Source organism: Oncorhynchus keta, chromosome 29, assembly GCF_023373465.1.
Source record: "Oncorhynchus keta strain PuntledgeMale-10-30-2019 chromosome 29, Oket_V2, whole genome shotgun sequence".
NCBI lineage: Eukaryota > Metazoa > Chordata > Actinopteri > Salmoniformes > Salmonidae > Oncorhynchus > Oncorhynchus keta.
Window position 1 is genome coordinate 38,756,577 of NC_068449.1, and position 24,634 is coordinate 38,781,210.

The following is a 24,634-nucleotide window of genomic DNA, read 5'->3' on the forward strand; positions in this document are numbered from 1 at the left end:
ATGAGTTTGCCACCCCAGCAGAAACCCAACAGTAAGAGAACAGGCAAGCGCATCTCATTTTTCAACGACCAAGGAGTGGCGATGAAGGAGACGTCCTCTCAGCAGCATCCAGAAGGTTCTTACTACGCCCTTGGTGCCCCAGCCTCAGGGCCTGGTCCTGGGCAGAGTGAGGCTGCAGGCACCGTCACCTCTACAACCTCCAACCCAGAGGCCGCCCATACTGGTATGTACCTCAACTCAGTGATATTCAGCCCAGAGAAAGGAGACCAGAGTCGGGGACATTACCAACAGACTGTACCCATGAAGTGGGTTCACCAGGACCCAGCAGCCCAACCGCAGCCTCCACAAAGAACTGGGACTGGGAACTGGACACAGGGTGTCACTATGGCTAACTGGGGGCAGAACTTTGCGCCGTACCTAGGGGGTGTCGGTGACTCGCGTTCCCAGGTCCAGAATGCCTTTGCCAAGCAGCAGATCCGTGAGGGGCCTTCACCCCTGCAACCACAGCAGCCCCAGCCCCCTAGTAGGGCTGCAGAGAAGCAGCCACCTCAGCAGCAGCAGGTGGTTAACCCTAACTCTCTCCCTGCTGGAGGAGAGGCCTACAGAGACATTAGGGATGTGGCCAAGGCTCAAAGTCTAGAGTGGGAGCAGCAGCATCATACTTCCCAACAGCAGTCCCAGTCTCAGTCTCAGGCGTTCCCACAGACCCTTAAACCTGGTGCTCTAAACGCCCAGCAGCACAGCACATCCAACCCTGGGGGCAGCTCCGTGCTTCAGCCCTTCCAGCTAGCCTTCGGCCAGCCCAAGCAGCACCTAACGGCTGGCTACTACCAGGTGTTTCAGGGGGGCAACAGGACTTTACCCAATCTGAACTACACCCAACAACCCCCACAGCATCCCCAACCCCCACAGCATCCCCAACCCCCACAGCATCCCCAACCCCCACAGCATCCCCAACCCCCACAGCATCCACAACCCCAACAGCATCCACAACCCCAACAGCATCCACAACTCCAGCTGCAACAGCAGGAGCAGCAGAAAATACAGCAACGTCAACAGCAACAAATATTACATCAACAACAACAAATGCAACAAAAACACCAACAGATGAAGCAGCAGATGGTGAAGCAGCAACAGCAGAAAATACAACAGCAACAAATACAACAGCAGCAAGTACAGCAACGAATACAACAACGACGCCGAATACAACAACAGCAATTGCAGCCACAACCACAACATGTACTAGAATTTTACCCCAGCAACCAAAACCCACCTACCCACCCACATCCTCTCTCCCAGCCGCCTGTGTTGGTGCACTCCCAGGAGACCATTCCTCCACCAACCCCCCCAGACCTCAAGGAAACATCCCCAGACTCTCCACACATCCCCCCCGCACAGACCCCCAGTTCCCCGACACAGAGACACAGCTCCAACCTCCCCAGCTTCAGCTGCAGCCTCGACGGTCCAGGAGACTCTCCAAGGAAGGTGGATCACCACCAGTTGACAACCCTTTCGTAATCCCATCTGATGGGGCCCAGAACGGGGCCTCTGAAGGGCCAGGTGGAGCCTCCAAGGCGGAAGGGGTCCATGCTGCCCAGTTGGCCCCTACAGGGGTCATTCAGAGCACATGCAGGAAACACAGGATTTCCCAGGAGGTTAACCTGGAGACACTGGCCCAGAAAGCCTCCGAGATGGAGTCACTACCGCCACACATCGTCAAGGTAAATATGGCTGCATGTCCTGGTGCTTGTGGTCACGCTTTGAAAGGTATAGTGTAGTTACATGATTTAACAGGGATATCCCCACCCTCAATTTTAACTAGGAATGGGCCCTGTTACCCAGATATCTGGGTATCTGAACAGAAGTTAGTATTCGATTACGTGAGTGTTATGTTCTGGATAAAACAAAACAAAATGTGACAATGAAAAAGCTTATTTATGAATTCAATTAGATGTATCTTTGTGAAATTGTTTCCGACAAGGACATTATATCATGACATACCAACATTTTGAGTGTCATTTTTATAACCATGCCTACCCTGACATATGCTATTCTCCCCACTTCAAATAGCAATTACAGGCATGCGCCGAACAGAGTTTCCACAAGACCTGACACAGACCAATGCAAAAACACTCACCAGAAAACCTTTTCGTATCAGAATCGGTTCACAGTGGAAATCAGGCTTCTCTTTCACTGTTACTTTTAGCGATGATATTGATATTATTTAAATATTGTCAAATGCACACCCCTAATTCTAACCCAACTGTTCACGCATGCACTCAAAGAACACAGTGCTGAAGAGTTATTGGGCTGTAGGAGCTGCATTAATAGGAATCTTCTATAGATGTTAAAACATCCATTTTGTTGTTGTTTACCTGGGTATAATTGCAGAGGGATTACGGCTCCCTTATCTAGAATGGCAACAAACAAAAGCCTTTAATGCATCTGCCAAGGCCAACTGAGTCAGACCATGATGTTGTTTATGAATGATTAGCACTTTTCTGAGCGGAATAAGCAGTCATCAACCCAATATAAACAGGAGAACTGATTGATTTTGGCAGGACGGAACATCAGTGCATTTAGGTTTTGTTTACATTTGAGGCATTCACGGTCTTCAGGCACATAGACAGATAATAAGCACTGCTCCTGATCTTTTTGTGTAAAGAAACTGCTAGAAAAGTTTTGACCTATTACTTTATAATACATTAGAACATGGTGAGTGATGATGGAATTGCTGGGATATGCAGCCCTGGACTTCCCCTACGTGACTGTGCAGTTAGCTAGTAACGTTGCACTGCCACGTGGGTGCCTCATGCCTTACCATATACATTATAAAATAGGACCGCTACGTTGCTGAATGCTGACTAGACCCATTTCACTCTGCACTCCTCCCCCATTCATTCCACCATAAGGGCTGAAATTCCACTCCCTGGGGGGGACTCTGTTGGGGAGGGGTACAGGCAGAAGCCAGTGGGGGCCGGTGTAGGGGGCTGGGGTGCAGTGCTCAGCAGAATCTATGCCTCTCTTTCTCCTGTCCTGGTGTTGGGGCTGGAGGCTCGACTTTTCCACTGGGAATAGACAGTGAATAGGGCTCCAGGACCAGGCCACGCTCACTCCTACAGGCTTCTGCCACGCTCACTCCTACAGGCTTCTGCCACGCTCACTCCTACAGGCTTCTGCCACGCTCACTCCTACAGGCTTCTGCCACGCTCACTCCTACAGGCTTCTGCCACGCTCACTCCTACAGGCTTCTGCCACGCTCACTCCTACAGGCTTCTGCCACGCTCACTCCTACAGGCTTCTGCCACGCTCACTCCTACAGGCTTCTGCCACGCTCACTCCTATAGGCTTCTGCCACGCTCACTCCTACAGGCTTCTGCCACGCTCACTCCTACAGGCTTCTGCCACGCTCACTCCTACAGGCTTCTGCCACGCTCACTCCTACAGGCTTCTGCCACGCTCACTCCTACAGGCTTCTGCCACGCTCACTCCTACAGGCTTCTGCCACGCTCACTCCTACAGGCTTCTGCCACGCTCACTCCTACAGGCTTCTGCCACGCTCACTCCTACAGGCTTCTGCCACGCTCACTCCTATAGGCTTCTGCCACGCTCACTCCTACAGGCTTCTGCCACGCTCACTCCTACAGGCTTCTGCCACGCTCACTCCTATAGGCTTTAACACGCTCACTCCTATAGGCTTCTGCCACGCTCACTCCTATAGGCTTCTGCCACGCTCACTCCTACAGGCTTCTGCCACGCTCACTCCTACAGGCTTCTGCCACGCTCACTCCTATAGGCTTCTGCCACGCTCACTCCTACAGGCTTCTGCCACGCTCACTCCTACAGGCTTCTGCCACGCTCACTCCTACAGGCTTCTGCCACGCTCACTCCTACAGGCTTCTACCACGCTCACTCCTACATGCTTCTGCCACGCTCACTCCTATAGGCTTCTGCCACGCTCACTCCTACAGGCTTCTGCCACGCTCACTCCTACAGGCTTCTGCCACGCTCACTCCTACAGGCTTCTACCACGCTCACTCCTACATGCTTCTGCCACGCTCACTCCTATAGGCTTCTGCCACGCTCACTCCTATAGGCTTCTGCCACGCTCACTCCTACAGGCTTCTGCCACGCTCACTCCTACAGGCTTCTGCCACGCTCACTCCTACAGGCTTCTGCCACGCTCACTCCTACAGGCTTCTGCCACGCTCACTCCTATAGGCTTTAACACGCTCACTCCTATAGGCTTCTGCCACGCTCACTCCTATAGGCTTCTGCCACGCTCACTCCTACAGGCTTCTGCCACGCTCACTCCTATAGGCTTTAACACGCTCACTCCTATAGGCTTCTGCCACGCTCACTCCTATAGGCTTCTGCCACGCTCACTCCTACAGGCTTCTGCCACGCTCACTCCTACAGGCTTCTGCCACGCTCACTCCTACAGGCTTCTGCCACGCTCAATCCTACAGGCTTCTGCCACGCTCACTCCTACAGGCTTCTGCCACGCTCACTCCTATAGGCTTCTGCCACGCTCACTCCTACAGGCTTCTGCCACGCTCACTCCTATAGGCTTCTGCCACGCTCACTGCTACAGGCTTCTGCCAAGCTCACTCCTATAGGCTTCTGCCACGCTCACTCCTACAGGCTTCTGCCACGCTCACTCCTATAGGCTTCTGCCACGCTCACTCCTATAGGCTTCTGCCACGCTCACTCCTATAGGCTTCTGCCACGCTCACTCCTACAGGCTTCTGCCACGCTCACTCCTATAGGCTTTGCCACGCTCACTCCTATAGGCTTCTGCCACGCTCACTCCTACAGGCTTCTGCCACGCTCACTCCTACAGGCTTCTGCCACGCTCACTCCTACAGGCTTCTGCCACGCTCACTCCTACAGGCTTCTGCCACGCTCACTCCTACAGGCTTCTGCCACGCTCACTCCTATAGGCTTCTGCCACGCTCACTCCTATAGGCTTCTGCCACGCTCACTCCTATAGGCTTCTGCCACGCTCACTCCTATAGGCTTCTGCCACGCTCACTCCTATAGGCTTCTGCCACGCTCACTCCTATAGGCTTCTGCCACGCTCACTCCTATAGGCTTCTGCCACGCTCACTCACTCGCTTCAGCTGATCAAATACTCTACTAGGTTTGAGCAACAACCTCACTTCATTTTTAGAATGTTTATTTAGCGAATGGAAAGTCACTTCCTGGCAATATACTTCTGTAACCCTCTGGGCAGTATGATTCTGCTGAAACAGATTTTCCGTGCCTCTACTTCAACACGACAATATAAAGGTAATGCATGACGTAGTAAGGAATAGCTATGGCTGCTCATTTGGTCTGTAAAGGAAGCCTGTTCAGGGATTCTCACATTCGATATGGGATGATGTGTGTATGTGTCTGTCTCTTCCGCAGGAGGAGCCCCACAGACCCTGGAGCCCCCAAAGGCCAGCGCCACGGCGAGGGACCATGGAAAGAGATTCTGGAGGCCACAGCGCCAAGCGGCCTCGTGATGAGAGCATGATGCCCCTGGTCATCCCTGTGTCAGTCCCCGTACGGAGGCCAGACACCCTCTCGTCCTCATCCTCCCTAGACAGGGAGCACTCTATCCTGGGCACAAGCTGGCCACAGCGCCCCTCCACGCTCCAGGACATGACCAGCATGAACCGCAAACCCTCCGTCATCGTCACCCGCCGACGATCGCTCAGGAACTCTCTGACGGACAGCTCAGGACAGGTGGGTCCAGCAACTCTTCCCCCTCCCCTCACACCTAACTAAAGAGCTTGGTTCATACCTCCTTCTCCTATAGTCTCTCATATCTTGCCACCATCTTCTCTCCCACTCTCCCCTGGTTCCCCTATGTTCTCTCTCCCCCCTTGCCCTCATTCCGAATCTCCCTCCTGCTGCCTCAGATGAGGTCAAGCAGATTAGCAGGGGTTATCCACACTATTGATGGAGATATAGCCTACCACTGTGCTGTACATACAGTACAATCTATGAGGGAATATGTACTGTACAAGTACCATGGTGGGGGTGAACTGGACATGTAATGTGTGGGAGGATAATTCTACATATTGCAGAATGTATCTGACCAGATAAACAACTCACTTACAATACATCTCTTCTTACTAGCTGGTGTATGCTAGTTTGGACATTGGAACAGTGCTGTGTTGTCAGTTATGCAAGAATGTTTGTATTGATGTGCTACTTCCTCCTTTAGAACGGCGGCACCCAGGGAGGGAGGGACGACGATGACGACGGAAAAAAGTCCAAACGGCGTCCCCGGCCCGAACCTCTCTTCATCCCACCTCCCAAACCTGGCACCTTCATCGCCCCGACTGTCTACTCCAGCATCACTCCCTACCAGAGCCACCTCCGCTCTCCTGTCCGGCTGATTGACAACCCCCTGACCATGCCCCCCTACACCCCCCCGCCCATCCTCAGCCCTGTGAGAGGAGGATCAGGTCTCTACTTCTCTACCTTCCTCTCCTCTGCTGCAGCTGCTGTCTCCAGCCAGGGTCTGCCTCCACCCATAACACCCAAATCAGCCACACGCAGCCTGCTGAGATCCAGTGAGTACCACTACCTGGGGTCCTACTGGGGGTTGTAGTTCAAAGATCCTCTATCTAAATCCTACTGAGATTTGTAGTCCAAACAACTCAACCTGGGTCCGACTAGGATTTGTAGTCCCAAATGTATTCTACCTGGGTCCTAATGGGGGTTGTAGATGATTTGGCACCAGTTTCCCAGACACAGTGTAAGACAAGTCCAGGACTAAAAAAAAACACTTTCAATGGAGATTCTTTCATGCTTTTTAGTCCAGGGAAAGGCTTAATCTGGGACCTGGAAACCAGACATTATGGTTTGAACAAGCTGTGCTCAGAATGAACTGTAGCTGTGTGAGTTGAATCATGTGGTCGGGGACATTGTGGTCGGGGACATTGTCGGCAGTGGTTGGGGACATTGCCCTGTGTATGGTGTTGTCTTTCGGATGGAATGTTAAACGGGTGTCCTGACTCTCTGTGGTCGCTAAAGATCCCATGGCACTTATGGTAAGAGTAGGGCTGTTAACCCTGATGTCCTGGCTACATTTCCAATCTGGCCACCATGGCCACCTACTCATTCCCGGCTTTCAATTGGCTCATTCATCCCTCCTATCCCCTGTAACTATTCCCCAGATAGTTGGTGTAAATGCGAATGTGTTCTCAGTCAACTTACCTGGGGTAATATGTTTTTTGTGTTTTTTTCAAACAGCGTTGACATGTTTTTTTGTGTGTTTTTCAGACAGCGTTGACATGTTTTTTTGTGTGTTTTTCAAACAGCGTTGACATGTTTTTTTGTGTGTTTTTCAGACAGCGTTGACATGTTTTTTTGTGTGTTTTTCAAACAGCGTTGACATGTTTTTTTGTGTGTTTTTCAAACAGCGTTGACATGTTTTTTTGTGTGTTTTTCAGACAGCGTTGACATGTTTTTTGTGTGTTTTTCAGATAGCGTTGACGTGCTTTTTGTGTGTTTTTCAGACAGCGTTGACATGCTTTTTGTGTGTTTTTCAGACAGCGTTGACATGTTTTTTGTGTGTTTTTCAGACAGCGTTGACATGTTTTTTTGTGTGTTTTTCAGACAGCGTTGACATGTTTTTTTGTGTTTTTTTTTTTGTGTGTTTTTCAGACAGCGTTGACATGTTTTTTTGTGTGTTTTTCAGACAGCGTTGACATGTTTTTTTGTGTGTTTTTCAGACAGCGTTGACATGTTTTTTGTGTGTTTTTCAGACAGCGTTGACATGTTTTTTGTGTGTTTTTCAAACAGCATGTTTTTTTGTGTGTTTTTCACATTGACATGTTTTTTGTGTGTTTTTCAAACAGCGTTGACATGTTTTTTGTGTGTTTTTCAAACAGCGTTGACATGTTTTTTTGTGTGTTTTTCAGACAGCGTTGACATGTTTTTTGTGTGTTTTTCAGATAGCGTTGACGTGCTTTTTGTGTGTTTTTCAGACAGCGTTGACATGCTTTTTGTGTGTTTTTCAGACAGCGTTGACATGTTTTTTGTGTGTTTTTCAGACAGCGTTGACATGTTTTTTTGTGTGTTTTTCAGACAGCGTTGACATGTTTTTTTGTGTGTTTTTCAGACAGCGTTGACATGTTTTTTGTGTGTTTTTCAGACAGCGTTGACATGTTTTTTGTGTGTTTTTCAGACAGCGTTGACATGTTTTTTGTGTGTTTTTCAGACAGCGTTGACATGTTTTTTGTGTGTTTTTCAGACGGCGTTGACATTGTTTTTTGTGTGTTTTTCAGACAGCGTTGACATTGTTTTTTGTGTGTTTTTCAGACAGCGTTGACATGTTTTTTGTGTGTTTTTCAGACAGCGTTGACATAACCCCACCAGTCCTCCTTGCAATCGGCGAGGCCACTCCAGTCAGTATAGAACCGTGAGTACAGAACACACACTAGGGTTGAATATTTTCCTGAAAATCTATACATTTTTCTTCCAGAGAAAATTACAACCATCTTTGTAATATCCCGGTATTCCCGTTCAATATAGACAGGAATCTACTGATTTCCTGTTGCATTTGTCACAATTGAATCAACTCAAAGTTCTGTCAAAGTCGCCACACAATTTGTTGATGTAGCATAGTTTGAATGTAGACCTAAGGTATTGTGAAGTTAGTAGCCTACAGCCTAGTTAAAATGACAGTTGTTTTAGCTTACCTTTGACTGAAAGATGACAGCCAGGCCCTTTTCTTTCCCCTTGTACCTGGCTCAGGGGGATATCGGAAGGTTGAGTTTTTTCCTTATGATATCTCTCTTATTGTGGTGACTTTGTCACAGGGATGACCCCTCTGCTGGGTTGCAGACATTGGGTCACTTAGTTGAGTTGTTTTCTTTAAAAAGAGCCAGGATGAGTTTTTGATGCTTTTTAATGAGGCGTACACACGAGCATTAGTTCTACAATGTTGGGATAGTTACCACTTTGTTACAATATGTAAATACTAATGTTATACATTTTATGTTGGAATATGTAAAGTGCAAAAATATTAAAGGAACATTTGATTTTTCAGTGTACAAAGTTAACACGATGAACAGGAATGACATATACTCTCACGAGTGGCCAAAAATATCTACCTGAAAGACACGCCCCTAATAGGCCACGTCTCCTGAAAATAGCCTACGGATTAGAATAAAAAAATGTCCCAGCTGAATGAAAGCTGATATATGAAGCAGCATGAAAGTGAATATAAACCCAACCAATGGTTCAATGAACCTGTTTGGGTAATCCAAACCACCCAACATGTTGGGTTATTCACGTAAACCCAACTGGCTGGGTCAAAATAACCCAGTTTGTGTTCTGTCCAATATTTACCCAGTGCTGGGTTACCAGCTAACCCAAATTGGGTTGTTTTTAACCCAGCATTTTTTTTAGTGTGGTAGCAGAGATTCAGCACCATGGATAGCGCCGCGGTTGAGCAAATCCCAGCAAATCTGACTAGTCAAACCCTTGCACATGTCTATTTCCTCGAGCACATTTGTGGACACAATGTATCAGACATTTTGTTAAGTGAGTAGCCGCAGTTTATATTTTGAAACGTAATACAATGGGAAATCAAAACTATTGTTTCTTGTTAGACAAGTCCATTTAGTCTTCAGATCAGCTTATACCAGGGTTAGTTCAGGAGGCAATCTTTGTGAAAGGTGCAGATTGAAATGTAACGAACACAACTGACGTGATTCTTTATTCTACAAAGGCCTCATACATTTCTCTCTGAACGTTCGACAACGTTGTGCCCTCCTGAATGCGCCCCAGCTAGCCCACTCTGCGAGGAAGGAGGAGGGGCCCGAACTGAGCTCGCAGTCTGCAGGCCTTTGCAATTTGTGACCAGGCAGGGAGCAGGCAAAAAAATCGGCTGCGTTCCAAATGGTTTCCAAAGCAGCCATTAGCTATATTTGGAGTATCCTGAGGGTAATCTGATAGACTTACAGCATAATTTTTACCCTGTAGATTTGGGTGCAGAGATGTATTTCTTAATGATGAGCTTTGGCTTATTTCTGCAACACAGCCGACCCCCTAGGTAGCTACATGTGAATAAATGTTCTTATCCAGACGTGATATTTCTTTTAAATAGAACATTTACAGTAGTTACGAAAGATTGTCCCTGTCAATGACAATAATATGATTTAGAGCCCTCCAATTTCAAATCTGGACACCAAAGCCAGTTCCACTGTGTTTTTCCATTGTTCCCCTCCAGGCAAGACACACTTATTTTCATGATTTCAATCAGGGACTGATTTAGACCTTGGACACCAGGTGGGTGCAGTTGATTATCTGGTAGAACAGAATACCAGCAGGCTCTGGACCTCGTAGGGTAAGAGTTGAGTACCCCTGATCCCAGAGTGTTAGCCATAACATATGGCTGTGTCCTCCACAGACATCAGAATAGTGAAGGCTAACCCATATCAGGGCTAAGATGGTACCTCATGCAAACAAATGTAACCCCCTCTCTCTTTCTTCCCAACCAGCCACTGACTGTACATTCTGTTATCTCAGGCGTATAAACATCGGCGTCCGGTACCAGGCAGAGGTTCCAGAACTGAGGCAGCGTTCAGTGGCCAAACACGACCATCACAAAGCTTTGCTGGTCTGGGCTCCTCTCCACGACCTGGAGGCTAAACCTGGACACCACGAGAGAGGTAACAGACTAACATATCAGCTGACACATCTTTAATCCTCTGTCCTAAAACTGTCAATACTCAGGTTGGTATTTGTCAAATTTAAGTCTCAGTAAATCAGTAATTCAGTGCTGATTTGAAGAACCCAATGACAACAATGGGCTGATCACGCTATCTCGATCTTGATCCCAATCTCTTTCTTTCTCTCTCCTTCCCTTCCTCCCTTCCCCTTCTCCCCCTTCTCCCCCCCTCTCTCTCCCCTCCAGTGGATGACCTCATGCACCTGTCATGCTCCAGCGCTCTGCACGGAGGAGGGACCAATCAGGAGCTGGTGCTGCACTGCCTGTATGAGTGCAAGGGTGACATCATGGTGAGCAATGCATGATGGGTCATGTTGACTGAGAAGGGATGACCGGGAGGGGAGGAGAGCTGTGTTTTGTTCATTAGGGCACACTGTAGCGAAATGGGTTGAAAATGAAAAAGAGTGTGTGTTATTGGACAACTGCAGATGGTATATCTGTCTGTTTGTGATGGTTATCATCCATTTTGTGTCTACTGAGAACAACCGTGGCTTTAGTGGCTGTGATTTAACTGGACGCAGGCTGTGTTCCAATATCCTACTAGAATAACAGCTAGCTATACCACCTCCGAATGTATTCACAATACATTCATAATATAATAACATATGTAATTTAGCAGACGCTTTTATCCAAAGCAACGTACAGTAATCTGTGCATACATATGGGTGGCCCCAGCGGGAATCGAACCCACATGGCCACTCTGGCTACTGTAGCGCAGCACTCTCTTCCTACTGCAACCACAAGTGGTGTATGGTAAGGGGAGGGCTGTGTAAAACTGTGGTGAATATGTAACAAGGTATGATACAACACAGGTGCTCTTGAGTTCACTATTCCTCCAAGTTGCCTTGTTCTCCTTGAATCTATATAGGCAAGACACACTTATTTTCATGATTTCACTATCATCAAAATCAATGAATCGTAGCATGTATTTGGTCTCCTTCAATAGGTTTTACCTGATTTAAGTAGCATCCTGTTGAAAAAGGAGGCTTACACGATTATCAGTTCTTATGCATATCCCACTGCTGGGATGGTTACCACTTTGTTACAATATGTAAATAATAATGTTGTTAATGTTAAATTAGAATATGTGAAGTGCAAAAATGTTCAAGGATCAGTTTTATTTGCAGTGTATGAAGTTAACATGATGAACAGAATGACGTTTACTCTCACGGGTGGCCAAAAATAACTATCTGAAAGCCACACCCCTAATTGGCCACACCTCCTGGAAATAACCTAGCAATTAGAATAAAGAAGACCCGGTTTCTCGGTCAACGCAGCATTAAAGTGAATATAAACCCGATTAATGGTTAAATGAACCTGTTTGGGTAATCCAAACCACCCAACTGGCTGGGTCAAAATAACCCAGTTTGTGTTCTGTCCACTATTTACCCAGCGCTGGGTTACAAGCTAACCCAAATTGGGTTGTTTTTTTACGCACCATATTTTTGTGTAGTTGCAGAGATTCAGCACCTTGGATAGTGGCGCGGTTGACCAAATCCCCCCCAAATCAGTCAAGCCCGTGCACTCGCTTTCGTTATTGTAACATCATGGAAAGATGTCTATTTCCTCAAGCACGTTTGTGAACACAATCTACCGGACATTTTGTTAATATTGAGAAGCTGCAGGTTATATTTTGTCTCGGCCAGAGTCATAAAGATAGTTTGGAGATTTGTGAAGGTGAGATGGAGATTGCCTTCGGTAACTGCGTTGAGAGTTCACATGTAGCCTACACAAGATATGATTCAGCTGGGCACAGACTAGGCAACGCTTCCTCCTTAAACATCCCTCACCCCCTCCGCATCAGCCAGATCAGCTTACGCCAGGGGCCTGTTCATTAGTGCGCAATGTAGCAAAAGGTTGCTCGGTTGAAAAAATTAGTTTGTCTAATGTAGTAACACGTTCTTTCCACTGTCGAGAAATTTGCGTAATATAAAATAATTACCAATGTCAAAATAATGTCATATTTCGATGTAAGATGAAGCACTCACTGTTTTTACAACAATTATTTAAATGTATTACTACTTTAACCAGAGAGAAAAATGCACCTAAACAGAATTTAATGGGCATTCTAGAAAGAGCATAATGACTGTGCCCATTCATTCGGTCGCCCTAATCTGTGTGTTGTTTTGTTATAAGATATGCCCAGTGCTCCATATGCCCAATGTAGAAAACAGACGTGTATACACACACACACACACACGCTCTCTCTTACTCACTCTGGAGTAAAGGTCACATATGTTCAGCAGAGTGTTCAGAGAGCGAGAGAGACATCGAGTTAGAGGAAGGGAGATGGAGAAAAAGATAGAGAAAGAGGGCATTATGGTAGTGGCACCATGTTGTTGTCAAGGAGACCGAGGGTGGTTATCAGTGTGTGCGGTGCGCCCACTCTCTCTCTCTCTGTCTCTCTCTCCAGCATCAGGAGGCATTGCTGTTGCTCTCTTACAGTAGCTCTCCGGGTTAATCCATCCCATCACAATGACCAACAGATCAGCTTCAATATCAAGGAATCGGTCAATGTCAATATCAAGCATTACCCTGATCAGCGTCCTGTGTGTGCGCTCTGAAAACCAACCAAGTAGCCCTTGATTTCAAGTATTGCTCAGTGTCTCGTGAGCTGTTGATCTACGTGTTTAACCTTGTGAGTTAATTTGTGAACGATTGGGCTGATAATGCTGTTCTTGGTGTTCAGGGAGCGTTGGCCTTCCTGCTGTTGAAAAACCCCGTCTTCCCTAAGGACCACCGACTAGGAGACTACCACTACTCAGGTTTGTCGTGTCATAGATTAAGACACTATCTGTGCATTATTAGTTCTATGGGTACTGGTAATTTCTTACTGTGTCCACCAGGTTATGTTGTGTGTGTGTGTGTGTGTGCATTCCTGCAGGCAGGCCTGTGTGCATAACTCTCTGTGGGTCCTTTTACTGAGTCAGAATCATCACACTTCACTGGAGTATGTCAAAGTGCATCCCTGCAGGCAAGCCTGTGTTGTATGCTTGCATGGGGCCTTTTTCTTCTATTTTCTATATTGAACAAATGTATAAAATCAACATCAACAATTTTACTGAGTTACAGTTCATGCGAGGAAATTAGTTAATTGAAATACATTAGGCCCTAATCTATGGATTTCACATGACTGGGCATAGGCCCACCCACTTGGGAGCCAGGCCCAGCTAATCAGAATAAGTTTTCCCCTACAAAAGGGCATTATTACAGGCATAAATACTCTTCAGTTTCATCACCTTTCTGGGTGGCGGGTCTCAGACGATCCCGCAGGTGAAGAAGCCGGATGTGGAGGTCCTGGGCTGGCGTGGTTACACGTGGTCTGTGGTTGTGAGGCCGGTTGGACCTACTGCCAAATTCTCTAAAACGACGTTGGAGGCGGCTTATGGTAGAAAAAAATGAATATTAAATGATCTGGCAACAGCTCTGGTGGACATTCCTGCAGTCAGCATGTCAATTGCACACTCTCTTAAAACCTGAGACATGTGGCATTGTGTTGTGTGACAAAACTGCACATTTTAGAGTGGCCTTTTTTTGTCCCCAGCACAAGCTGCACCTGTGTAATGATCATGCTGTTTAATCCGCTTCTTTATATGCCGCACCTGTCAGGTGGATGGATTATCTTGGCAAACGAGAAATGCTCACTAACAGGGATGTGAACAAATTTGTGCACAGACTTTGAGAGAAATAAGCTTTTTGTGCATATGGAACAGTTTCTGGGATCTTTTATTTCAGCTCATGAAACATGGGACCGACACTTTACATGTTGCGCTTATATTTTTGTTCAGGATAGTAGCAGGGATGTCTCCAGAGCTCCTCTCAGCTTTAAGGTGTTAGCGCCAGAACTCGGCTCGACGAACCGAACGAGTGTGCTTGCATACTCCCTTAAAAATACCTTTGCAGCTTTCCTCTCGTTTTTCAAGCAATAGTACTGTTTGTTCATATTGAGACGCCATAGTCAAAATAGTCAGAATTCATCTAAGATGACTCAAGCAATCTGTCATTAATTTTCACGTTTTTGCCGAAAGAGATCTTAGTCGCCCAATTTGACATCTAACTATGATGTTTGGTGTCGTCCCTACTGTTAACCAATCACAGACGAAGTGGCGTAGACTTCGGCTTACTTACAGAAGAAATGTTGTGTACCCGAACAGCAGGCAAAACCCTAGCCGAATTCCATAACGAACAAAAATGTCCCAAAATGTTGTCATAACATATGCACGAACTTGATAGAACTGTTTCAGCTAGGAAGCTTGCGGACACCTTTTAACAATGGCAGCTGAACAGAGGACAGAGAACAGAGGACAGAGAAGCATTGTTTATCGAACCAGTCGTGTGTGTGTGTGTGTCCACCCTGTGCATACAGAAGCAGACCGTCACCAGTCAGTCTGTCCGTCTGTCTCTCTTTCTTTCTCTCTCTCAGGGTCAGACAGCTGGACCTCAGTAGAGAGACGTTACTTCAACAAAGGGATCGCTGCCTATAAGAAAGACTTCTTCATGGTCCAGAAACTGGTATGTGCCAGTCTATGTATATATCTATAAATGGCATGGGCTGCTCAGTGCTCACATAAATAAGTCAACTGAGGGCCTTGCTTAATCTGTTCCCATTCACCATTCCTACTTGGTTACTGTAATATGCTGCAAAGGTTACTGAGAGGTTGCCTCTGTCTCCCAAAAAACTCCCGGGTGAGTCATTTTTTTCCAGGAGGATGTACAGCACCAGTCAAAAGTTTGGACACACCTACTCATTCAAGGGTTTTTCTTTATTTTTACTATTTTCTACATTGTAGAATAATACTGAAGACATCAAAACTATGAAATAACACATATGGAATCATGTAGTAACCAAAAAAGTGTTAAACAAATCAAAATATATTTTATATTTGAGATTCTTCAAAGTAGCCACCCTTTGACAGTTTTGCACACTCTTGGCATTCTCTCAACCAGCTTCATGAGGTAGTCACCTGGAATGTATTTCAATTAGCAGGTGTGCCTTGTTAAATGTTAATTTGTATAATTTCTTTACTTAATGCGTTTGAGCCAATCCGTTGTGTTGTGACAAGGAAGAGATGGTATAAGAAGATAGCCCTATTTGGTAAAAGACCAAGTCCATATTATGGCAAGAACAGTTCAAATAAGCAAAGAGAAACAACAGTCCATCATTACTTTAAAACATGAAGGTCAGTCAATACGGAACATTTCAAGAACTTCGAAAGTTTCTTTAAGTGCAGTCGCAAAAAGCATCAAGCACTATGATGAAACTGGCTCTCATGAGGACCGCCACAGGAAAGGAAGACCCAGAGTTACCTCTGCTGCAGATGAGAAATTCATTAGAGTTACCAGCCTCAGAAATTGCAGCCCAAATAAATGCTTCACAAGAGTTCAAGTAACAGACACATCTCAACATCAACCATTCAGAGGAGATATTTTGATTTGTTTAACACTTTTGTTTTGGTTATTTCGTACTTTTGATGCCGTCACTATAATTCTACAATGTTAGAAAATAGTACAAATAAAGGAAAACCCCGGAATGAGGTAGGTGTGTCCAAACATTTGACTGGTACTGTAGTTGAGTTGACGCTTTCGTTGTCTTCTGCTCTAAACCTTGGGCCTAGATATGAAGTGTGTTTCTGTGTGTGTCGCTGGTACACAGGTGAGCACGAAGACAGTGGCTCAGTGCGTGGAGTTCTACTACACCTGTAAGAAACGGGTAAAGATCGGTCGGAACGGCGCTCTGATCTACGGAGACACAGAGCCACCTGAGAGCAGGAACACTGATGAGGAGCTGGACCTCAAAGTGAGTTGATTGACTACCTACATAAGGACTTCATGTAGCACATTCATAGCCCGTACATAGTTCATTCAGAAGCATGTCCTGAAGCCAATGAAGAGTACCGACATTAAGGACTTCATAGCACATTTTATAATATAGAAATATATATATATATATACATATATATATATATATATATATAAGCATGTAAGCATGACAAGAACAGAGGAAGTAGTCGACCCCAAAGTGCATAAAATCGTGTCAGTCCCTCAGCCAAATAAAAAGCATAATAAAAAACAAGAGCTGGCGCACACCCAGAGAAAATGATTTAGTGTATTATTTAGAGGTGCTGACTCACTCACAGCCACCCATTTTAACCTAGGACACAAGTTGTGATTTGTTGGTAAGACTTTATTTTGAGGGCTACCTAATATACGGATTTCATAACACGTTCATAACCCATTCATAACAGCATTGCAGACGTATTTCATCAAATGTACTGTGTGGGATACCCTGTTACTGTACAGCCGACTGTATACGGTATAAACAATTCTGAAAGCACAATGAAACGCATCTCTGCATCTCCCTACCAACATAAACAATCTTTCTACAGTGACTCTCGCTCTCTCGCGCTTTCTCTCTCTCTCGCTCTCTCTCGCTCTCTCTCGCTCTCTCGCTCTCTCTCTCGCTCTCTCTCTCTCGCTCTCTCTCTCGCTTACTCTCTCCCTCTCTCTCTCGCTTACTCTCTCGCTCTCTCTCTCTCTCTCTCTCGCTCTCTCTCTCTCTCTCTCTCTCTCTCTCTCTCTCGCTCTCTCTCGCTTACTCTCTCGCTCTCTCTCGCTCTCTCGCGCTTTCTCTCTCTCTCTCTCTCGCTTACTCTCTCGCGCTTTCTCTCTCTCTCTCTCTCGCGCTTTCTCTCTCTCTCTCTTGCTTACTCTCTCGCTCTCTCTCTCTCTCTCTCTCTCTCGCTCTCTCTCGCTCTCTCTCGCTCTCTCTCGCTCTCTCTCTCTCTCTCTCTCTCTCTCTCTCTCGCTCTCTCTCTCTCTCGCTCTCTCTCTCGCTCTCTCTCTCGCTCTCTCTCTCGCTCTCTCTCTCGCTCTCTCTCTCTCGCTCTCTCTCTCTCGCTCTCTCGCTTACTCTCTCTCGCTCTCTCGCTTACTCTCTTGCGCTTTCTCTCTCTCTCTCTCGCTTACTCTCTCGCGCTTACTCTCTCTCTCTCTCGCTTACTCTCTTGCGCTTTCTCTCTCTCTCTCTCGCTTACTCTCTCTCTCTCTCTCTCTCTCTCTCTCTCTCTCTCTCTCTCTCGCGCTTTCTCTCTCGCGCTTTCTGTCTCTCTCTCTCTCGCTCGCGCTTTCTGTCTCTCTCTCTCGCTTACTCTCTCTCGCTTACTCTCTCTCGCTTACTCTCTCTCGCTTACTCTCTCTCGCTTACTCTCTCTCGCTTACTCTCTCGCGCTTACTCTCTCGCGCTTACTCTCTCGCGCTTTCTCTCTCTCTCTCTCTCTCTCTCTCTCTCTCTCTCTCTCTCTCTCTCTCTCTCTCTCTCTCTCTCTCTCTCTCGCTTTCTCTCTCTCTCGCTTTCTCGCTTTCTCGTTTGGGCAAAAGTCCGTCCTCTCTCCTCCGTGACCCAGAATTCCGATAAGAGATCGAGGAGTGGGTCAGATCGTTAGTATGCAAACGGAAGATGGTCCTCCCCTCATTGATAGCCTCCTTTTGGCAAGGAAGCAAATCGTTTTTACTTATCCTTTTATCCATGAAATGTCTTGCAGAACTAACTTAATTTGTTTTGAGCACTTTACGCATTTATTTTGGGATCCACCCCTGCAAATGTAGTTTGCCTAATAACGCAGGACTGGAGAAGGACCATCTCATTTCAAGCGAGCGCATTTCCATCCACGTTCGCTCTCATCAATTTGAACTTTGACTTTTTCAAAGTGAGGTGAGCGAGGACGCAGGAAGTGAGCAATTCTAATTGAGAAAATACCTCTCTCTCTCTCTCTCTCTCTCTTTCTACCAACAGTGCTCTCAGAGATTAGAATCTCGGAAGGAAGACGAAGATAGCAGGAAGTGGGAGGTGTCAGCTGACAGGAAGCAGTGGGGCTCCAGTCCAAGCAGGATGTCACAGAAGGTACAAGCCACTGAGAACGTGAGTGGGAGATGCAGGGGAACTGTGTCTGTGTAGAGGAGCATCTCCTCCTGAGTAGAGGAGACACTGACTAGAAGATGAATGAGCATGGATGTATGTGAGTTTTATTCTTGTGTCATCAACACCCCGTGCAGTCAACAATATTTGCACTTTTGAACTTGCCTCAGCTGAGTTCACAGTAGAACAGTGGTGAGGGACACCAAGCTGCGGTGTTCATAGGTCTTCTGCCGTCTAGTGGCTAAATACTGAACAGCTGATTTGGCTGGCTTCCCCTCTCCCCATGTTGTGTAATTTGACTCTGTCAGCAAACAATGACTCAGAAAACCTTTGACACCATTTCTGCTGTAAGTTGGTGACCTGGTAGAAATCTATGGTTTTAAAATATGGCCTGAGGTGAAAAATAAAGCTTTGTTTATGTTTTGTAAGATGTGTATATTAAAAAAAAAACTGCCTTATTATTTTGTACTTATTTTGTACTATCCAGGTATACAATGTCTAGGTTAGTTTGACTTTGGGAGGTGTGTGAGTGTGTGTGCTGACCAGAGTTGTGGGTGCAGTTGGCAAGATACTGCTCTGACATCACTGGGGGCTGCTGAGTGGCGGACGGCTCATAATGGCTGGAATGGGGATAATGGAATTTAAAATTGTATTTATTTTGATTTAACCTTTTATTTAACTAGCCAAGTCAGTTAAGAACAAATTCTTATTTACAATGACGGCCCACACCGGCCAAACCCAGACCAAACACATTGGTATCATTTGTATTTGATACCATTCCACCCATCCCGCTCCAGCCGTTACCATAAGCCCCATCCTCCTCAATTAATGTGCCACTAACCTCCTGTGTCTGATTCTGATCAGCTGTCATGGTTATTAGGCAGCTTGGCAATTGGGAGGAGAGGGTGCTTTTTGTATCCATGCCTGTGTCCTTGCATCCAATGATCTTTTGCATGCTTAAATCAATTAGCAAATGAAGTATTTCCATGTGCAGGCTGGAGCAGTCCTGGTGTTGAAGAGTCAGGAGGGCTTGGGGAGAGACCAGACGTCGTCCCGTGTCAGTCTCCCTCCTCAGCTCCCTTCCGGCGCCACCTCGAAACCACGACCGGCCCCCAAGACCGGGACCATATCAGGGACCAAGGGCCCTGCCGGACCAGAGGGAGAGTTCCCCTGCAAGAAGTGTGACCGGTCAGTGTCTGAGATATTTATTTTTCTTTATTTAACTAGGCAAGTCAGTCAAGAACAAATTCTTATTTACAATGACGTCCTACCCCCGACCAAACTCTGACAACGCTGGGCCAATTGTGCGCCGCCTTATGGGACTCCCAATCACCGCCGGTTGTGATACAGCCTGGATTCGAACCAGGGTGTCTGTAATGACGCCTCAAGCACTGAGACACAGTGCCTTAGACCGCTGCACCACTCAGGAGCCCCCATATCTAAGATATGTTTTAGATGCCAATAGGCAGAACAACATGGCGTCGTCATTTGTGTCAAAGTTGGCCGGACTCTTGATGCGGTGCTGGTTGAAGGTGCTGGTTAAAGGTAGATTCCAGTTCTGGATAAAGCATTTTGTCTATGTTTGCAATTAGAAGTTGTCCACTCTGTATTTACAGTGCTAGCACACTAACCAATGACATCACCGCTCGTGATTTTGACGCATGTTACTCCGACAGTGAATTGTATGGACTGGTAGTTGTGATTTGCATATTGGAGGAGAGACCTTGATCAGAGAGTACAGCGATTTCGACAAGATCTGCAGGGTAACTGCAGTGTTGCACCGGTTGGTTTGAATAGGTTGGGATCTTGGAGCGGCTGTTGGTTGCAGAAACACTGACTTGGGAAGCACTCTGAGCGATGTGTGTGTGCGTGCATGCGCATGTGTAATACAGTGAAAAGTGCTCCTTGGTGGTTGTTTGAGCTTCCTGCTATAAAAAAAAATCAAGCAGTGCTGACTGCCTCTGATTGAAGAGCTCGTCCAGTTAGCAACCACAGTTCTGTTATTGTCAACTGTCTCCTAGCAACTGAAACACAGCAGTGATATGGCATGCTATGCCCCCAGTCTATGCAGCTCTTATCCCATATCCGATTCCTCACTGGTCCACACACTGCAGACTACTCTACAGTATTCTGCCTTGGCATGGTGTTACACTTCATCCAGGTCTATAATTAAGCATTGTATGGTTTGGGAACCTTTGAATATGAAGTAAGGAAAAGTCATATTTAATGGGCAGATGTTTCTGGCATTTGGACTTCATCAGTTCTCCTTCCTCCAGGTTCACACACAGTACCATGCTTGTGCAAAGAGAAGGTCTACGCTCTTCAAATTGAAGTGCGGACCTTCTACTTGTCTACTGTGAACCAACACCATACAGATAGATGTAGGAGCTTAATTTGAGCCAGTTTTCTGCAGCAGGAAAATAATCATGCAGCAACAGGAAATGTGAATTATATAATGAATGGACATTTTTCAAGAGGGAAAGTCAAGTAGAAATTACAATCTTCAGAAGCCTTTTTAAACCTCAGATACAGTAGAAAGTTAGACATTTCCTGCAACGGGGTTATCAAATTAGAGCTAGTGCTTGTCCACAGATACGAAAGCTAACAAGGAAGCCAACCCAGCCTTCTCTCTAACCTCTGCCCCTCTCCTCCTCCTCCTCCCCTTAGGATCTTCTACAAGGTGAAGAGCCGCAGTGCCCACATGAAGAGCCACGCGGAGCAGGAGAAGAAGGCCGCTGCGCTGAGGCAGAAGGAGGCGGAGGAGAGGGCAGAGGCCCAGGCGGTGGCGGAAGCTGCAGCGTTACTGGCCGCGCGGCAGAACGGGGCACGGGAGGGGAACGCAGCTGGAGGAGACGGCGCTAACGATGACTCATCTGACGAAGACGATGATGTCGAGGAAGATGAGGACTGGCACTGAGACCATGAAGATAGAAAGGGAGCCCAGAACATATTATGCCTTTATGGCAAGTGCACCCTCTAGTCATCTCTATGGCTAAGGCGGACGGCCAGACAAACAAGACAGACTGACTGCTCCTCTACTGGCAGGGTGAGGGGAACATAACAGAAGTACGAGGCCTCGGCTGCTCCTCGCGCTCTAGGGACATTTTACGCCCTCTTGTGACACCTGCTTTAGCAGCATTTGTCTTTTTCATTGTTTCATGGAACAGGATCGCCTATCGTGACACTTTTAGGGACAGGTTTTCTCCCTCTTCCCTTTATGCTGAACGCATCACAAGCAGGTTAAAGGGAAGGGTTACCGATCTCTGACACGCCCCACGGCTATACAGTAGGGTATCTCTCGAACGCCATGACTTTTTTTCCCCCCCTCCTGTCTGCCATCCTCCCCTGGCTTCTTCCTGTTCCTGTCAGCACTTTCAGCCAGTCACAGCACACAGACACTCATCAGGTGGGAACTCATAGCCACGCCCCCAGCCGTGTAGGCTTTAAAAAACGAGAACACTGTGTGATGCTTGGCAACGCAAGACTACATGAACCACAATGCAACCCGGCTTGGCCACCGCCCTGCGCTCTCTCTGCAGTTTGATATGCTGTGAATAGAAGGAGATAAAATGAGTGATTGGGACAATGCAATATTAAAGTGGGAAGGACTTCTAGATCAGGAAAAGCTCAGATAGACTGATGTGGTGGTAACACTACCTGTGTGGTGACATGCCTACATGTGAAGAACCGATCTGTTTAGAGAACACTGTATTGAATGTGTTTCATAGTTTCTCATGTTTGGGACCTTTCCCACTCAAGACTGCCAAAAGCTTGTACAGATGCATCGGTCCTCAGTTCACCAAACTGGTTTCTTTCTTCGTTTCAAGTGCTGTACTTTTGGGTTTTAGTTTTTGTGAATCCCTACCTTGTCACTTTTCTTTTTAAATAGATTTGGTATTCCTCCTCACTGTCGATGCCTTGGATGTTTTAAACACGGTTTTTATCTTCGAATGAATGACCATTCATTTTACAAAGGTTATTTTTTGATATTCAACAAATTACTGTTGCTTTTTTTTTTTTTTTTTTTTCGCTTATTATATCAAATGGTCATATTGTTGTTTCTGTTAATTTGATCATTGTTATTAATAATGTCACCGTTGTCTCGTATATTATTATTATATTGTTTTTGCGGCAGGTTGCTTTGAAGCTCTCGTTCTCATTTGACCACAGGGTTATTTATGACGTTGCTTTTGTTGTCTGTTTTGAACTGCGAGGTTTGAGAAGGAGACCTCCAGAAAGAAAGAGAAGTCGGAGAAGAGAAGAAAAGTACATGTAAATAGAATGTGCAAATAGAACAACGACGTGATCCCTGATGCCCCCCCTCCCCCCATCCTGTACCCAGAATGCCCCTCTTTGTGCCCTCTCCAAATTGGTCCTTAGTAGCTTTATAGGCAGTTAACCCTCTGTCAACCATATCGTTACACCAGGAGGATAGAGAGGGGGAAACATGATGTTGAATTGAATGGGAAGGTCTGCTCTGGTCATTCTATTTCTATGGAGACGACTCCTATTGTCTGGCCTATTAAAATAAAAATAAAAAAGGGGCTTCCCGTAACAGTCTGTCTCTATCGATCCATCTCTTTCTGCCAAGCACTATATCTCATATCTCTATTCCCAGAGCTGGCTCGATCTGTCGCCATGGCAACAAATGAGCAGGCAGAACATTTTCTTGTTAAGTAGAGTGGGGAGCGGAGAGTAACTGCTCCAATTACCTTGCTAGGTTAAACCTACCTGCGTACTATGCACTGTGTGTCTGTCTGTTGGGAATGTTCTCTGCGTTCTGGGGTGTTTGTGTGTGTGTGTGTGTGTGTGTGTGTGTGTGGGGGGATGGCTTCTTGCAAATGTGCTGCTTTTGGTCAAATATCCTTCTGAAATTCAGCCATTTGTGGAAAACTAGGTTTAATCCTGACTTTTCACTTTTGTCATCTTAATTTATATCTCCTTAGTTTTACTTCCCCAGAGATTGTCACGAGGCGTTTGTTTGTTTTGAAAAAAATGTTTTAATACCGTTAAACAGAATCGAGAATGAAATTGAGGGCCACAAATGCTAAGAAGCTGTAAACCTTATTCGCTTTCATCGAATCAGGGAAGGGAATAGAAAACATGTAAAGGTTTATTTAGCTAATATATATCTATAAATTAAATTCTATGAATGCAAACTTTCAATGCTATTTTCATATGGGGTTCATTTCACACTAATGATGTCAAATGAAATGGATTCTCAAGTGCTTTTTACTATGTCATTTATTTGTTTCAATTAGATTTTTACCACCTGTGTTAAAAAAAATATGGGAAAGCACTGTTTTATTAAAATTGTGCAATACTGATGGAATAAGTGTGTTGGTCATTTTCAAAACGTGCATGTATTTACCATGACATGAGATCAGGGTTGTTTTCAAATGTTTTGCAACAGGGGAGGGGAAAAAAGTACTTTTTGTAATTGGACCAGGTTATTTGCCGTTTCATTCCATTATTCTTCACGTTGTACCTAATGAACATAACCCCAGTGTGTTTCTGGCTCCAGGGTGAAGTTTCCCCCCTAGGTGCAGATCTAGGATCATCTTCCTAACCTTAACCCATTTAGTGTAGAAAATGCTAAACTGGATCATTTTCTAGGGCCAACTTCACCTTACACTGTGCCTGAGGGTAGTTGTTTTACTGAGATCCACGACGTGGCAGTATTGGAGCAGGAATCTAACGTGCCTTTACATGGTCTAAGCACAAGATGGAACCATTGTTTGACATATGTTCATTTGGCTTTTCTTGTCTTTATAAATACAGTGCCTTTATTCCACATAACATTGAGCTCGAATAGTGTACAATACTGGGTTTGTAGTGTACAATACTGGATTTACTCTCTGTAATGTAAGAGTAAGTAAGCTATAAGTAAGACATCTGTACAGAGTAAGACTGCTTCTCATGTGGCTGTGTGAGTCACACTTGCCGGATGTGGCTGTTTTGGTGGAATCTCCAAACTGGGG

General features: G+C 46.0%; 1 protein-coding gene across 1 annotated transcript; it reads left to right on the top strand.

The window, feature by feature from the left end:
• mideasb (mitotic deacetylase associated SANT domain protein b) lies at window positions 1-23,980 on the top strand. The gene is made up of 13 exons (XM_052485226.1): window positions 1-634; window positions 718-1,721; window positions 5,413-5,733; window positions 6,218-6,569; window positions 8,356-8,422; window positions 10,537-10,679; window positions 10,925-11,028; window positions 13,428-13,503; window positions 15,162-15,250; window positions 16,392-16,535; window positions 18,531-18,656; window positions 19,648-19,841; window positions 21,321-23,980. The coding sequence occupies exons 1-13, from the start codon at window positions 1-3 to the stop codon at window positions 21,568-21,570; spliced, it is 3,504 nt and encodes a 1,167-aa protein (XP_052341186.1). The 3' UTR covers window positions 21,571-23,980.
• The last annotated feature ends 654 nt before the right edge of the window (window positions 23,981-24,634 follow it).